This window comes from Myiozetetes cayanensis, unplaced genomic scaffold (genome assembly GCF_022539395.1).
Source record: "Myiozetetes cayanensis isolate MyiCay16 unplaced genomic scaffold, myiCay2020 scf1, whole genome shotgun sequence".
Classification (NCBI taxonomy): domain Eukaryota; kingdom Metazoa; phylum Chordata; class Aves; order Passeriformes; family Tyrannidae; genus Myiozetetes; species Myiozetetes cayanensis.
Window position 1 is genome coordinate 22,449,373 of NW_026086604.1, and position 17,767 is coordinate 22,467,139.

Genomic DNA, 17,767 nt, shown 5'->3' on the forward strand with positions numbered 1-17,767 from the left:
GTTATTAGCACCACGCTCTAACCAACTGAGCTAATGTCAGGGGTTTTTTGTGTACTGTAGCCTGTGTGTTGCCTTATGCTTACTTTGTTATTGTGTAAAATCCTTGTCTATATTGCTAATGCTTTCTCGAAATATATCAAAGTTTGGAACTTTCTGCATGCTTGAAATAAGTAAATCAGTTTATAAATTACTGGTTTTTTTGTTGTTGTTTCAGCTTTAGTTTAACAGTGAAGCAATAGGACAAAATGTTTATCTAGTTTGAGGATGGGGAGAAGGGATATGGGACTGCCTGTGGTTAGTTACAACAACATTATTCGTGTCCTGCAACTGCGTGAGATAAATTTCTGTAATGTCAAGTTGTATTTGTTATTAATCACTGACGATGTTATATGAAAGAAAGTAATTTATAAGTCTGCAGCAGTTTGCAGGTAAATTTTATGTAGCCCACTTGTCGATACTATTAAGAATATAATTTTGCGAAGTCAGAGCATTTATGTGAGGCGTGTACTGGAAATACAGAATTAAAATCAGTGTGTATCCATTAGTATTGACACATTCTCTGTCGTGGTATGGCATTTGCTTAGCACTGCATTGTAAGGCCCCTACCCCCCAAAAAATTGACTTGTAAGTTCTGCAGATTTCACCTAGGTGATGTTTGGTTCGTCTTGCATTGTAAGGAAGCTTTGGCAGTAGGTTGTACATTGTGATGGACTTCCACATGACATTAGTAGCGTCAACTATCAGTTTGGCCAAACTGCTTTATGCTGTTACCTCCTCTTGGGCTATATTGTGTGTTTTCTGTCTATGCATTTGTGCTTGTTTATGTTTCAGGTTTTTTTCTGTGAAACAGATTACCTGGAGAAAACTCTGTTTAGGAAATACTGAGTTTTGATCATCTTTCCTTTGTAGTCTTCCAGTTTCCTTGTGTTTGTGAGAAAGTACTCAAAATGTGGCATCAAGCTGGTCTTTGGCCATTCCTGTAAAACCTCATTCAAGTTTGTCTAATTTGTAAGTCATTGGCAAACACATAATTTGGTCATTTTTAGTACAAGGTTGTTACACTTTGGATGTAGTCCATAATAACTGAATTCTTAGGAGAGCCTGTCCAGCCTGAGCACATTGAGCTGTTGAGAGGAGATCAAGGACTTCTCAGCTGTGAACGCCTTGAATGAGAGCAAGAAAATACATTCCTCATTTTTGCCACTGACAAAACAGACAGCCTCAATAAAGGAACTACTTTGTTTAGATCCAGAGAGGATGACAGCAAGGATCCCAAGCACAACTGTCCTTCTTTTGGGGCAGTAAGTTTGTAGGAGCTGTTGAACTGCCCAGCTGGATAGGTAATGGCCCAGCTCTTTCGCAAAAAAAAATCAGCGATAGCTTGGAAAATACTGTTTCTAGTCTGGGATTCAGAGTGCTGCACAGTATGTGTGCAGAAAAGGAGTGAATTAGGCTCATTTAGGGAATTTAGCCATTGCTGTTTGTTTTAATTATTTCTGCTAGATAAAATCTATTTCTTTAAGAATAGTTTTTGTTATATAACTGTATATGCTAATTTGCTGTAGTTGAGTTTTGAAAACACGTGATTCCTAAGCAAACTCCTGAGATGGTGCAAAAGATGTTTTTCAACAGTCCAGAAGTGAAATACATTTTAAGAGTTTCAGATACTTTAACTCTGAAGATCTAGTAAGCATCTGTAAAGATTGTTTTCAGATTAAATACAGTAGAGGTAAATTTAATCTTTTTCTAAATCTCATCCTTCTCTGATGAGCATGCACATGTACATATGTTTGTAGGCACATACATACCCAACGAGATACATGTATGGTGAGTTGATAAGGAGCTCCATGTCCTGCAGAGGCTTTACAGTGACAACAAGGGTCGAAGAAGTCCCTTGGGAATAGCAAGTGGAGCTGGCCTGCTGATGGAAAGCTGCCACATCTCCATGTCTTCTAGTGTTTCCTTATGTAAGTGGTCAGCTCAGGACCAAAAATAGGCAGAGTTGACACAAAGTAGGCTCTGTTAAAGGCATCATGAATTTAATGATCCCTGTATGGAATCATCTTATTAATTTATATTGGAATTTCTATGCAAATTAAGTTGTATTCAGTTTTCTTACATCCAGAGCCAGCAAAGGCAGCACAGTGAACACTGCTTACCTCCTCAAGGATGATTTCTTCTCTTCCTTCCTCCCTCACCTTCCCTATTCTAGTTTTGGTTTCCTAGTAAGAATTACAACTAGAGCTCTAGGTTTTTGTGTTTGGGTCATAAATATTACTTGGACTACTGAATGGATTACACTTATGTAAATCAAAGTTATGTAACTTGATTTGGAAAGATTACTCTTTTCCTTTCCAAATATTTCATCAGCCACTCTGCAAGTAATCATTGCTGCATAACACATGAAAATTCTAAAAAATATGACTCATCCTTTGTGTGCCTCTTCCCAGGGTAATGCCATAAATTTTAAACAGTCCTGTTTAAATAATTTAGGATAGGAATATATTGTGTTTCATGCTTGTGACAGTGGGCGCAAGTTTTATTGATTATTTATATTTTAAGGACTCTTTTATACAGGGACATCAAAGACGACCGTTAATAAACACAAACAGTACATTAAAAGTGTTTTTCCTTCCAATATATGCTAAAACAGATGTTAATACGAAGGGTACATAATCTTAATAAATCCCTTTCTGCCTGCTTGCGTTTTGTTACAGATCTAAAAGTCTTTGCATTTTAGGAACAGAGATTTTGTGCAGTACAGAAATAGTTCTATTTATTATAAAAAATGGTAGAAGTAATAGCAAATGCTTAAAAGAATGCCAAACCATGTATTTTCAAAGTACCACATGTGGGATTAGCCGTGTACCTTCCATTAACATTTAAACACAAAAAGATGCACACTTATGTCTCTGCAAGCTGCTTCAAAAATGACTGCTTTTTGAGGTTACAATTAGCCTGTGATTGTATAATAGTTGATTAACTATTCTTAGTGATTTGCACTTTTTTGGTAATGTAAATATTTGGATTTTTTTCATATCCCATTTAGACTATGATTTATTGCAACAGCATTCAATATTTACAGAACCCAAGAATAAATTTTACTTTCAGATATCACTTTTGCATTTATTTTTTGAAGTAAAAAACCTTTACTTCACAAATTAATCAAAACAACTTTCAGTGTGGATGGCAACATGAAGAAGTGTAGTAAACAATTGATTTGGATGTCATGGTTCCAATGTTTTACCAACCCGATCTGGCTCACTGCACCAAATGATGCCTGCAACCTTTCAGAATTCTCAATGATGCTGCTTTTTCCTTTGATAATAGGAGTTGCACATCTATTTCTGTGGACTTGACAGAAGCTTTCAGCTTAGTTCATTAAATTTTTACAGTGAAAACTGGAGTCAGTTGGATTTTTAGACAGTTGAGAGGTTTAGGAAGAATAGTTTTCTACCATGGAGCTATAATTTTGAAAGTATGTGCTCTCCATCCTCCCTCCTCTGCAGCTGATACCCTTAAGAGGTAAGTGTTTCATTAAATAGTGATGATAGGATTGTTCCTACTTGTTCAAATTAAGCACATCTGCCGTCTCTGTTATTATATATGGAAGGTTCCTATCTGAAAATAAAATCAAGTTTACAAACTCAAGTACCCAAAAACTTGCCAATAGCACAACCTGAACCCAGCTTTCACGTTGTGTTGGCGATAGTCATTAAGTACATGATTAAGGATTGTATTTCTGTACTCTTCCTTGCCAGTTTTGGTTCACAGAATGGACTGTGTCCACTCAGTGAGTCATTAGTCAGTATTTTCTTTCTGCTTCTTTGTTCAGTTATAGACCTACCCCTTGTTCTCAGCACACTATTCAAACTATTTTGAATTAATTAGCTAATTTTTTTTCCTCTGGTGCTCGTCATGATACTATCTGAGTGCCTCCCAGATGTAATTACGTTTCACAACAATCCTTGTGAGATAAGAAGTTGGTATAATCTCCACTTTTTAGGAGATAAAGCGGGAGTTGAGGCACAGAGAGAATAAAACCAAAAAGCCCCATTTTTATGGAAGGTGCAGACTGAATCATCGAGCAGTGCATTGTCTCAGTGCTTTACTATACCGTACAGTTAATCTCTCCCAACCACAATTTCCAGTTACACCCGTGAGTGTGCACTGTTAATACAAATGAGACTGAATCACAAGTCAGGTGCTCAGACAAATATTTATTGCTGAAATTGGGGTGAAACGACTTCCATTACACCGTAGAGGAACTCTAGAAGACATGCAAGTATAATCCAGTTCTCCAAGGTATCATTCAGATTATTTAACCACAAGACTGTACTGTCAGTCCTTGCATTCTCGGCCTCTTTTGCAGTTTACAACAAAGCAGTTCAGGGATGGCACAGGCAGCACCAGCTTTTTTTCCTGCCATCTTTCCTGCCTTTCCAGCAGTTCAGTTCTCTGCACTGAAGTGAGCAAGAGGTCCCATGACAGTGTAGTGCAGCGTGCTTTCTGTAAAGGCTCTATCATTAATGCATATGCACAGTGGGGCAGATCAGGTCACTGGAGCACTGTTATTTTTGACATCTTCAAACTCTGCTTGACTTCACAACCGTAAAACTATTTACTTAATGGAAGGTGGCTCATGGGGGTGGTGAGTGGGTGGGTGACGTAGTTTTATACCACTGGGTTGTAGATGTTAATCTTTTGGCTTTTAGAGCAAATTAACATTTCTAAACAGATTGTTCCATATCATTTGTTGTTTTCAGCTATGTAAGACAGACAAGGTTGAAAATCTTATCTTTCCCCTTTGGGGTTATGAAGTGAATTGCTATATTAAGAGATCACTGACTTCAGTGTAGACCATTAATATCATGGCATGCAGTGTTTTGCCCAGTGAGTTTTGCACATGTTTGCTCACAGCAAAGAAACTGAAAGACTGAAAATTTTTCAGGTTGAAGAGCAGAAATGTATCCAAGGGACTTCAGGGAAAGTGATATGATGATTCAAGCTTTGGGTCCTGCTTTGCCTTCATGGACTTGTGCCCTAGAAATTGTTTGATTCTGGGTCTTCTATTAGTCCTAAAGTCAGAATTGATTTGGGTTTTTCTTGCAGGGTGTGATCTGTCAAACGCAGCCAGTTCAGGAGCTTAAGTGCCTCCATCTCTTGTGTTGCACCTAAATCTCCTATTGCAGCCCTATCTACCTGTAGAGCAGCTACCAAACTTGGGTTTGGTACACAGAACAGTGTAACAATTAGAGTAGTTTTAAGTTCACTACCTTTAACACTACCTTGGTAGTCTTAAAAATTGAATTAGGGGAAAAATTGAAGAATGGGGGAAGAGAAGTTGGCCCTGTTTACCACGAAGTTGCGTTGCTCTGAGTGCTCTTCATGTCTTTGTGCAGTCAGTGCCCTTCTGCACTCAACGGTTTGCCATTTTTTATGTTGTGCTGCCATGTTGCCTTTATTTCTTCCGTTGTCATTTTCTGCTTCTATTTTCCCTGTCGTTGCCAAATCTCTTCCTGTTCTCATTTCTTTGTCCCAAGTCATCCCTTGATTTCCCTTGATGGCTTTCAGCCATATGTTTTTTCTAGTGAACCTTGAATTTTGAGGGTCAGAGATGAGGAGCAGTAAGTTTCTCTTGCACCAGCTCCTGCTCAGAAAATCCTAATTCTCTCTCTGCTTCTTATACTGTACCCCAGTCCCAATCCGTCCCAGACTGTTCTCCCCACTCATCCTCCTAACCTAATCTGTTGTCTTCCCACTCTTTTCACTCCCTGTCTGGTTTCTTGCCTTTCAATGCATGCTTTGCTTCCAGCTCAGACTTACGGTCTTTTACTCAGTTGTCAATTCTCTACTGGTTTAACATCAGACTTCCTTTCCAGCAATAATCTTTGTTTTCAGGCTTTGTCTCCCAAATTACTTTTCCGCATAGATGTCCTTGTCCCCTCTGCCATCTTTCCCTGTTTGGTGTTAGGAGAAGGGATGATGTGTCTAAAGGAGAGGGCCAAGGAAAAATTCCCTGCTGGCACGCATGGAAGAAACCCAGCTTTGGTCTGAGCAGTGAGAGCTGTGACTACAGAGAAGTCTATTCTTGGCCTCAGTTAGAGCATGTGCAGTGTGTAATCCTCAGGTAATTAAGAGAATGTACAAACTGCATTTATTTCCAAGAGCTTTTAGGGGTGGAAAAAGTTTTACCTCAGCCAAAAAAAAAAAAAAAAGGTGTTATCTTCTTTCCAGATTTTTAGATTCTTCTCCAAAGTATTGAGTTAGTAGACTTACTACAAGGAATAAAAGTTTATTGTGGCTATGACTGCATTAATCTCTTATTTTTGTTCTCATAAACAGTGATTTTTCTTTCATTGCCAGTTTTTGTGGACATTGTGCATTTGTGTGAATATGTGTGCTTAAACTGAGACAGCTAGCATGGAAGATGTACTATGGACTGATAGTTATTAGCTATGTAAAATAAAATCTACTAATTTAAATCCCCATAGAATTGCATGTTCAGGAATCTAGAGGCTAATTTGATTGGCTTTTCAGATTATAAAGAGACTTTGACACAGAAGTTTAAAAATATTTAATTTTTTTTGATCATTTGTGTTTTTGTTTAAAAATAATTTTGGATTTAAAACAATAATGTGTTTTTCAAAGAAAATATTCCTGCTTGAAATGTCGTTCTTTAGGTGAGTTTGCTAACAATGCTGATATGTTAATACATTACTTAATTACATAAACATTTTGTGTTTGAAAGGGGTACAAAGCACTGGGTTGTAATCAAGTGATTCTGAGGTGTAATCCTAGGTGTCATTGATTCCTGTGGGTTTAGGGCAAGTCACCTCGACTCTTACTTGCACTTCTAATAGTCTCACAGAAGTGCTGTGAGAAGAGTTGTTACATATTTTTCCATCTTAGAGGAACACTAATATACGTTGACATGTTAGCTTAGCGTTAAGTTTTATCTTTAGACTGAAGTTGCTTTGCAAATGATGGAAGATGCTCTCTGTCTCATATTTCTTTAACTATTCCTGGGATATCTTACGAGTCTTTAACAGATAGATGTTTCATATGCAACTAGACATTTAACTACTATGTAAACATCTGTTCTCAAAATGTTATGAGTTAATTTAATGAAGAAACTTTTTGATTACTTCCTCTGCTCAGAAGAAAGAGCTGGTGCTGGCTCTATGGAGCAAGATCCATGGCACATGTTTAGAGTGACTGTGGAGGCTGCAGCAGAGCACTGCCATCGAGTTTGGGCTGGGATTCATTCAAAGCCCAAATCTCCTTTTATAGTGGTCCATTTTTTTTGCTCTGCCTCCCTCTATTTCCTAATTACTCCTTAGTGCTACAGAGTGCATCTTGAATCAAAGCTGTCTTCTTTAAGTTGTAATTTTTGCACTGTGACACTGCTTTTTATTGAGAAGATTCAGAGCAGTTGAGGGAAAATTCCCCATTGTGCCATACATGGTTGCAATGGGAAAGTTCAACTATGGAGCTGTTGGGTAACTTGACAGGTCCCATGGTTTCAAAATCACCCCAACCTAACAGTAGCTGCTAGAGAAGAATGGGCAGAGTCCCAGTCTCCTTGTTCCAAACCTCACATACCCCTTCCCTGTATTGACTGTAGCTGCTGAAGGGATTCATTGAGCTGGCTTGCCTGCAGCTAGTGGATGAGAAGCAGAGGGTTAGAGGGAAGGAAAGGTGAGCTCTTAGGCTTTGGCAGCACCTGCAGCTGGATGGGGTTAAGCCATCCATTAAACCACACCTCAGGCCAAGGTGTTGAGTGCCTGGCTCACTGGACCGTGTCCCTCACTCCTTGTGGTAACGTGTGTGTACTTACAGTGCTGCAAAAGCTGCAGTGTACAGTCCCCTGAAAATGCACTCGAGTTACTTCTGTAGTCTTTCATCATTCAGCTACTTTCTTGCTGCATTGGGAGTAACTTAATGCACTTATTCAATGCATTTTCTCTAAATCCTGCTCCTCAGAAACTGGTTAAACTAGTTTGCCATTGGAATGCTCCCCGTCCCCTCTCCTGGATCCTGTCCTGATTTCTGTAAATCATCACCTTCCTGAGGCTGCTGAAACTTTTCCTCATATCAGTTAGGCTGCGGTTTATATCTTGAAACTTAAGCCTTTGCTTTCTCAAGCAGAGAGAGAAAGCTGTATTTGTGGAAGTTTTTCAAAGCCCTGTTAACCATGTCTTTCAAGTTCCCAAGCCCTCCATTCTGGGAGGAGAGACTTTGCCGCTTGCTGTGGTTTCTTCGTGGTTAAGCAAACCGCACTGCCAGGCCAGGCGGTTTGCTTGTCGGGAGAGAAATGAGTGGGCATGACTCTGTGATGGTTCTTCTACCGTGGTGCATGCACAGTTCCTGTTACTTATTATTTTCACTCCAAACTGATTAACAGCAGAGCTCAGAATGTACAACTGAAGTTTGTCTTCCAGGGTCTCAGCAAACCCAGCTCTGTTTCAGGTACTGTCTAAGGTCAGTGAGCAGCAAGGGGTTTCTGCTGAAACCGCTGCTGTCTGTATCCCTGTATCAAACACTGAACTTAGTCCCTGTGAGCAACATACCAGTCTCATTTCAATTCCTGAAAAGCTCATGACACTGTATTTATCAAATTTGAATATTCTGCTGTTGCACTGGAATAAATCTTTGAAGTTAAATAGGGTTGATGCTGATACAAACAAACGGATAAGATAAAAAGGTTGAATGAAAGTACCTAATCAGCATTGCTGGTTAACTAAGGTTTAGGTTTTCTATGCTAGGAAATTATATGGAAGATAATTTTGAGAGGATATAATTATTTTTACAAAAAATGTTTAATTAAAAACCCTTACACTTTTATCTGAAACTAAACTGTAGTTATAGGTAAAGGGAAAATAATTTATGTAGCATAGAAACAAATTGTTACTGAATATTTCTATAAAGAGAAGTTATGATAATTCAGAAGACAAATTGAGGGAAAAAATCTGAACATTACAGAGACTATTTTTTTTTTCATTTTTCCCATAGGAACATGGTAGTATTTTATGAAATACTGTTGCTGATTTGCTTCTCACTGGGGGCAGGTTGCTTTGAAAATCCTTTTCAGCAAAAGTCACTAATACAAAAGGATAGCAGTTTCCAGCTCTTTTTATAAATTATTGGTTTTCTAATTATTTTAAATGAAGCAGGGATATAAAGAGTTTGAAGACTTGTTATTGCCTTGAAAGTTAATCTGCCAATGGTTCAGATAACACCACGCAGGACTCCCTGAGTAAAAGAGCAATGACCATAAAACAGATCTCAGGGGTCACCAAACCCATGCGAGAGGTCAGTGGAGGAGACAAAGAGGTTTGTTTGTGAATGGCCATCCTTCGAGAGGGAAGAAGAATATTCTGCAATGAAATCTCCAGTTCTTGCAGTTAGAGTTTAAAATCTTAATACGAGGGCAGAAGTTGCTGATTAAACCAAGAGAATCAGTTGGGGAAAAAAAATACCTTGTATTTATCTGTCGGATCAGTTTGCAATTAGAAGCTCACTATAGAGTGAAATTAGTCTTTTGTATTTTTAGCAAGGTACAGGTTCCCCTCTTCCCCTCGCTCTCTTTCACTTCTCTAAATCTTATCACTTAAAATTTTTGAAGATCCAATAGAGCCTTTGTACATTTTTACAGAACTGCAAGGATTTATTATTGTTCTTTGGCTCGTTTAACAGGGTTCATCTACAAAGAATCCCCTGCATTATGAGAAGGGCTTCTCTATTCCATTTTCTCATCCTTCTGTGGCATACCAGTGTTCAGTAGTTGCTCTATTACTCTTTGGACATGGGGGCATCTACCACATGAAACTCTACAGACGTTGGCTAATGCCCTAAAGAAACATCCACACATGGAAAGTCCTGTCTGCTTTAGGCACTGTATTAGCATGGGGTTCTATACAGACAATACAATTTTCAGAGCGCTTTGGAAAGAAAATTGTATTCAATAAATATAGCATTTTTCATTTAGATAATACCTTTTTAGTAAGTGCTAGCCTGAAAAAATGCACATGTTTTAAGCAGGTAACTTATGAGTATTTTGCAGTTTTGAGAATATGTAGCCAATGCAGAAGTGGTAAATCTGCTTCCCTATTGGACCATATTTGTGAACAAAACTTTCCTCTTGCTGCTTCTCCTTTAAATGCCAGCACACTTGGAAGTTTTGGAAAGGTTAGTCTGTGGCATAAGCACTTTTCTGTAAGAGATTTGTATAGTGTTGAATCCCAGATGGAATCAAAGGAGCAAACCGATTTAAGCTTTTAACCAGAATGCAAGGGTATTTTAATGAAAATTAGTCTGGGTCTCTCTTTGAAGCTGTGCATGTGCTGAAAAGGAATGCTACAGATATTCCTTTAGGTAATGCTGTAGACTTATTTACCATTACATATCTCAGATTGCTAACTCTTGAAAGCATGTGTTTATTCTTAATTGATATTATAATCAGCTGCTCTCTGTTCTATTATGATTTCTTAACTTTATTAACATAAATATTTCCTATTAATATTTACATCCATACCTCTTATAATTAGGTAGCTGCTGACAAATCTAAATCAATCTAAGCCCAGTAATAACATTTGAGTTGAACTCAAGAGATGGTCTGTTTCAAGATTTACGCAATCATTTATTTTTCAAAGGTGCCAGGAAGGGAGTTGAAATAATATTTTGCATTACTACATTTGTGGTTATTCTGACACTTAATATGGATGACTTTATCTCCAGATCTGATTACTGGCTGTGTGTGTTCCCTTTCCTGAGTTCTGTGTTCCTGTCCTTGCTTCCTGAACCTTGCCCACCACCATCTCACCAGGACCCTGCTTTCATTTTCTGCTATGGTTGTTTCCCTTTTACTTTTTCCCAGCCTTTCAGCTCGTATGTGTCAAACCAGGAGCTTACTTAATAATGCACCAAGTAACCTGTTTTCCCTGGAAGTGCGTACTTTCTGAAACAATTTAATGTTTGGGTTTTTTTTCAGGGTGAGTCCTGATGTACTGTTCTCTCTCAGTCCAAATTTACCATAAGCGGCTCAGACGGGAAATGCACCGCTTTGTTTATATAAGATCAAATGTATAGATTGTAATTGATTTTTTTTGAAATGCAAATGACCGTATGCTTTGTCAAGATAACCTGAGATACTCTTTGTTATTTTATTTCCCTTTTAGATGGGCTCAGTTTGCCAACATCAGGGAATGCAAAGGAAGAAGCAGCTCAGGAAGCACCTGACTGCCTTGCGAAATATTTCAGTGTTGTGTGGTGTAAGGCATCAAAGAAAAAGCACAAAAAGTGGGAAGGAGATGCTATTCTTATTACAAAAGGAAAGTCAGTAATACTGAAAGATATGGAAGGCAAAGACATTGGAAGAGGTACTGTAGATTTGCATACTTGTGTAAGGGAGCAACTGGCATAAAATCACTTTGTGCTTTGAGTAACGGAGACACAGCTCTTCACATAATTTAGTTCTCCATGCCAATGTTGACCATTGGGATGAAAAAACAGTAGGGTTTTTTGTGTTTGTTTTTTTCTGGGTTTTGTTTGTTTGTTTGTTTTTTTGTGTGTTTTGTTTGAGGTTTTGTGTTTTGGGGTTTTTTTGTGTGTTTTTTTTTTGTTTGTTTTTTGGGTTTTTTTTTGTTTGTTTTTTTGGGTTTTTTTTGGTTTTGGTTTTTTTTGGGGGGTGGGGGTTGGAAAGACTGCAAGAAAGCTTTATATTTCTTATATATAGGGCAGATGCATGGGGGAGGCTGGAACAGGCTGAATAACATTATTCACAGAAACACCAAATGCTAGTCCAAAGAGAGGATCTGGAAATCAACGGCTGTCCTAATTCAACAGACATGCCAAATGAGGGATGAGTAGTTGATTTTAGTTGCTCACATAATGCGGAAGTGAAGGTGTTAAAATTAGGGGAAAATATACTGTTAAGTTCCTTGTGGATGTTCCAGTCAGCAGTGAGGCAATGGGGAATTTCAGAGGTTGGATCTCTACTTTTCAGCCAGTCAAACAGCTAAAAATATTATCTTTGTTGGAAAGACAGGCAAACAGCAACATTTTCCAACCCAGCCAAAGTCAACTGTGTAGCAATTTTTAGTCTTGTAGTTTTAGCAGCAGCTGCTGCTGTAAGACATAGTTTGGGTTGATATCAGAGTTAAAAATAAGACTTGCAAACCATAGGCTGTAGTCAACTTCAAGCAGTAATTTTTTACTGAAAGCAAAGCAAGAATTAGCTTTGCTAACAGAGCCAAAGATATTCTGTAAGGGAGTAGGATTGAACAGTGTTGCTACAAAACATAATTTGATAAATTTTAGGTCTGAGATGGCTTCTCTGCTCTTTTGTTACAAACATGACATTGTGAGCCAGGCACTTTTGATTTGCAAATCAGTCTGTAACTTAGAAGTTAATTTGAATTTATTTATAGCAAAGCAATATATGTACAGACTTGCTTGTTTTTGAAAAAGGCAGAGAGAAAGAGAGTAATGCCTGGAATGCATCAGCCACCACCCTGTTGTTCTTGTGTTTTTTTCAAGTCCTGTCTTCTTGAATTAGCAGCAAACACAATGGAAAAATGAACATTCCGATTTTTGCTGGTAGAACTCTTCTTTCCATGTTTGATGGTGTCAGATAACGCAGTGATACCAATGTCATTGGGGCTAACTTGCCCATTCAGAATTGCTTTCAATGCTTATTGATTCTAAGAAAATAATAAATTGATCAATTTAAGCAGTGTGAGTTTTAAATCTGTGCAATTACTTAGCCCACCGAGTGAGAAGGAAAGGTCCAGTAGTGGTGCTTACTTCCAAAATTGTATTTAAAACTCAGAATTCTATAGTAAATGTGTATGAGCATTCAGGATTGTTATTTTTAAATGGAAAGAAAAAGTCAAAGGAAGAATTTTAGTCTTTTCCATAAGCTTAGCAGGGCTGGATCTAGGATGGTGCTAGGGAACCTAAAACCAGCACAGCCTATAGCTTGGTTTTGAGACGGCAGAAATCTTGCTGTTCTCCTCTGCAAATGTCCTAATTCCTTAATAACGCGTTACAAAGAATTTAGGAGGTGCTCTCTTGTAAATTGCTTTATGTTACAGTTATTTCTGGCAACTGCATCAACAGTTGAGCTGTGCGGGTTTGCTTTTTGCCTTTCCTTTTTCCAAGTACCCTTAAAGCCCATCTTGTCCTAGAATCAGACTCTTCAAACACAGATCTGCACAGGGATGCACCTGTATTCAGTATGTTCACCCTGAAGCTATGTAAAGGTAATAACACAAAGCAAAAATGCAGATTAAAGGAGAGGTCATAAATGCCCTCCCTAGGCACCTTGTTTAGGAAAGCTCGTGCATTCTCTTGTGTTCAAGCTCTTTCCTGAAAGCAAGTGTTCTTCTTTCAAGAGCAAACAAGGTTCGCTGTGTGCTTTTTGAATACATTTAGAGGAGAGGAAGAAAAGTAAGTCCCTTTTCCTTTTGACCAGACTATTTTTGAGCACTTGCTTAGACTGTGAAACACCTCAGTTATTTTTCTCTCTTAAAAGAATTCAAATCCAGACCTTCACCTTCCAACCTTTCGCATTCCTAGAAGTGGGAGACCTGAGCTTTGCAAACAGCTTCCAGCAGTCTTTATATGTAGTGTTTGTTGGATAAAATATGTGTAAAACCTTGGGAGGCCTTGCCTCTTTTTTCACAGCTGAGTGATTTAACTGCTGCTCTACATAGTCATGCCCTTTTTTTTGTATTTTGGCCTAAGTGAGGATCGAAACCTGTTTATCCAAACTCACACAAATTCAACAGTTGAGGTAAAGAATTCCGAAGTAATTAACTTTCTGAGTTAAGAAAATAAATTATATATGTCCTCTGTTTCTTATGTGAGAGCTTAAACCACTAGAGTGTTTGAAAGGAGGAACCCCCATTCTTTCCTACAGTGTTATCTAAAAAGAAAGGAGCAGCTCTGGCTGTATTTTGTAGTGACTGATAGTATATGTAACTGCTCTGAGAATGCCCAGCTGATCAAGTCCACAGACTTTTGAGCTGACTGATAAATCCTGACGATAATCAGAGCATATATGTTTTGGAGCATGTGTAGAAGTAAAGATTTCAGATGCATCTGAATCTTTTATTGTAAAAAAACTAATTTAGAATTGTTTTAAAAGTAGAATTTTTCTGTTTAGAACAATAGCAAGAGGTGCTAGGGGGGTTCGTGTTGGGGCATGAAAGAAAGGAAAAAGGGCACAGAATAGTCATTAAGGGAAGCTGTTTGATTTTAGGATATAAGGCTAGTTTTTACAAATGCTCTTAAATGATTATCTGACATTCAGTAGACTTGATTGTGGATGAGGATGGCTTGAGTAGTGGCTCACACATTCTGCTACCTAATTCTGATTATTAGCACTCATGTCAATCTCTGTTAGGGAGGGAAAGGCTTTATGTGTAACAATGAAATGTTTCAGAATCAAATACCTTTTCACAGTTTTGGTTTTCCTTCCTGCAGATGAGTAGTGGTGTTAAGGAGGTAGTATTTGCTGTGTTGTCCTAATTCATAAATTTTTATATTCTTTTAGGTACTGGATATAAAGCTAAAGAGCTAGACAGTCTTGATGAAGGTCAAACACTGATGGTTGGAGGAAAAGAAATTGAAGTGATGAGTGTAATTTCAGCAGATGACTTCAGCAGTGGCAGGTGTTTTCAGGCTGGAATAGGGACTCATGACACGGTCCCAACTGCATTATCTCAAACTAATATGAAACCATTCTGTAAACCATTCAAAAATGTCTGTCAACCCAGTAGTAAAGACAATATGTTCAAAGACTCTCAAAGCTGCAAACCTCGCCACGATCCAAATGCTCCAAGTAAGATGCAGATTTTTAAGTTTCTTTAAACATGCTCTGGCTCTCAAAAAATGTTGAACGTGTAACCAAAATTTTCATGTTCTCTGATGTATTACTGAAATATTTGTGACATATAGTACTAGTGTCTAACCACGTTAGGATTTTATCGTGTGTTTCTAACAAGGAAAATACTCTACAGTGCGTAAAGTTTCTCATAGTTGCTACAGATGGCTGTGGAAACACATTACAGTGATTTCTGAGGGTTCTGCCAAGGAAAATGACTTATTGATCAGAGAAACAATCTGACACATGCTAGGAGTTCTAGATGATTTCCAGCTTCTCACTGGGGTCAGTTAAGCCCTGCCATAACGTAGCAGCACAGTAATTGCAGTGGAGAATCAGTAATAGAGAAGTTGAACCAGATTTAGAGAATTGCTTCTGACAGTGCCTTGTCCTTCACAGCCAGCGAGTGTAACCACACCACCCAAACTCAACCCAATATGTTTTGGAACAGAAGTTTTGGTTTATAGTGCTGGAAGCATTGTGTGCTGAAGACCCATGAGAGTTCACATATTGTGTGGAAACAGGCTGGTTAAGCAGTTGTGTAAGAGGGACCCTATAAATATTTGATAGCTTCAGGAAGTGGTGGTGGTTATCTAAACAGAAATACTCTTTTGTCTGTCAGTAATAAACCATTTAGGAGCTGTATTCTGCTGGTGGCTCTGTCTTTCAGACTGAAGAGCCACTGAGTTTTAAAAATGTTACTAAGCAGAGCAATGCGTATTTTTTTAAAAAAAGACTGTTTTTTTCTACATTCTTACTATAATACCTCTGTCCTACTTCTTGCCTCCTATGTTGATAATATTGAACTTTTTAAAGCTGCTTCCTGGCTGCTATGTAAATAAACAATGAACTCTTAATCAAGTGGTAATAAGTGATATAATTAAGTGTTTTGTAGAGGAGCCTTATTAACACTAGCTTCTGGTCTGAATTTAATTTGATTATGTTTTATCTAAGAATGTTCCTTCCTGTGGTTGCAAGATTATGCTGCATTAGCATTCTAACTGAAAATCTGGAAAAAAAGCTGATATATTCAACACACAAATTAACTTCTTTGCTTGTTTCTGCACTAGTCTGTTAAAATGTTACATTTTATTCTGGTTGTCTGCCGGGACTTCTCTTCTGGTGACTTTGAATAATTCCCAACAGATTTTGAGAGCCCTCAACACATCAGTAGGTTGGACTCTCAGTCATTAGATTTGGTTACACAGGGGAATCACATTATTTAATGCCTGATTGCATAACTTCTTGCAGAAGTTACTGAGATACTTCACAGGAACAGTCTGAGGTTTTCATTTTGAAGTCTATGACTATAGTTGATTAAAATGCAGCTTTTTCAAAATGGAAAGTCATTTATCCCTGTTCTCAGCAGAACAAAGCTCAGTGACAAAGATGTAAAGCTGCACCTTGCACATATTATTTCTAAGCTTTTAGTCCATTTTCACCCAAGCCTTGTTTATTCCCCATTTTCATCCAAATTTTTGTCAGAAAAGTTATCTTTTGGTCATCACTGGCTCTTAAATATATACACTTGCTGTTTGATGTAATCCATCAGAACTCAGCCCCTTGTCAGTCGGAAACAAAATCTCCCTGACTGATACAAGCCTTCAACCAACCTATTCACATGAATAAATTATCAATATAGATCTACTCTAGTGACATAAGACTACAAGCAGCTATAAATTGCTTTCTCATTCTGTTTTCTGATGATACAACTTTTCAGTGAAGGTGTGTAGCATCAATAGAAGCAACCCAATATGGACACTGTGTAGCAGAATTAGGACGTTAGTTTGTAAAAAAATTATGGCAAGCAAAACTGCTATTCAGAGGTAGCCCAATACTTCATGCTCTCTTTGTCTCTGTAGGTCTTCAAACTTGTCAACCTCTTTTATTCATGCACTGTGGCAGCCTTTGTCAGCTCATGCTCAATCCTTGCCTATTTTTCTTTAACACATCAGTGCCTTTTGCCTCTGTTTCTCAGGCAGAGAAATCTTTTCTGGACAACTACAAGAATATCCCCTTGAAATGTAGTGTCTAGACTTTATGCAGGTCATTATTTATGTTCTTTTTCTTAAACTTACAATTCAGAAGTGTTTTGGAACTTCTTCTGGTTTAAACCTATGCATTCAAAGTCATCATGCAACATTTATTAGGTAGGCAGTTTTACCCATCATAAAAAAAAACCCTCAAATGTCTCAGTTTATCACCTTTACCTTCAAGAAAAATGCAAACTATTTGGAAAACCTTTGTAAAAGGATTTTTTATTTAGAAAGCAATCTAGGTACTTTGTAAATGCATTTTCTGTCTGAGAATGGTCAATGTATTAAACAGTATCTTTAACAGTCATTATATCATTACTTTATTCTGCAGCTGAGTTAAAGAAATAATACCCTTTGCTAACAGACTAAAGTAAATGTTTTTGTTCAATACTCACATATGCTTTGAACTTCAGATTCTCTAGTTATGCCACGACCAAATGCAAGTCATCAGTGGGCATTCAATAAGTCTGGTTTACCAGTGGTGGACGTAGTTGTAGATCCTTACATTGCAAATAATCTCCGACCACATCAGAAAGAAGGAATTATATTTCTATATGAATGTATAATGGGAATAAGGTAAGAAGATAGTTATCCTTTTGTCTTTCAATACCCATAATATTTTCATGCCCATGTGAGAAATTTGACAATTTGAATGGGAAGATTTGAGCTGTTTTACAATTAATTAATATTAGTAATTTTTTCCCAGTAAAGGCTGCAGAAGTTTTTTCTGATCCGAATGTTTCATCGTGCTTGCCGTGATTTTGCCAGATGTGATGAGAAGCTAGTGCACAAAATGGCCTGTCTGGAAATACCAAGTCTTGTACACACAGATACAGTCAAA

The 17,767-nt window shown here is 37.8% G+C and overlaps 1 protein-coding gene across 6 annotated transcripts in view; it reads left to right on the forward strand.

The window, feature by feature from the left end:
• The window catches only part of RAD54B (RAD54 homolog B), a 63,597-nt gene that overhangs the window by 28,924 nt on the left and 16,906 nt on the right, over positions 1–17,767 (forward strand). For 3 of the 6 annotated variants that reach the window (XM_050316747.1, XM_050316757.1, XM_050316794.1), the window contains 3 exons: positions 11,181–11,381; positions 14,561–14,848; positions 17,340–17,502. In XM_050316747.1, the coding sequence (XP_050172704.1) occupies positions 11,181–11,381; positions 14,561–14,848; positions 17,340–17,502 (652 nt within the window). Of the gene's footprint in view, positions 1–10,301; positions 10,378–11,180; positions 11,382–14,560; positions 14,849–17,339; positions 17,503–17,767 lie in introns of those variants that run through there. The other 3 variants (XM_050316775.1, XM_050316766.1, XM_050316785.1) reach the window with 3 other exon arrangements.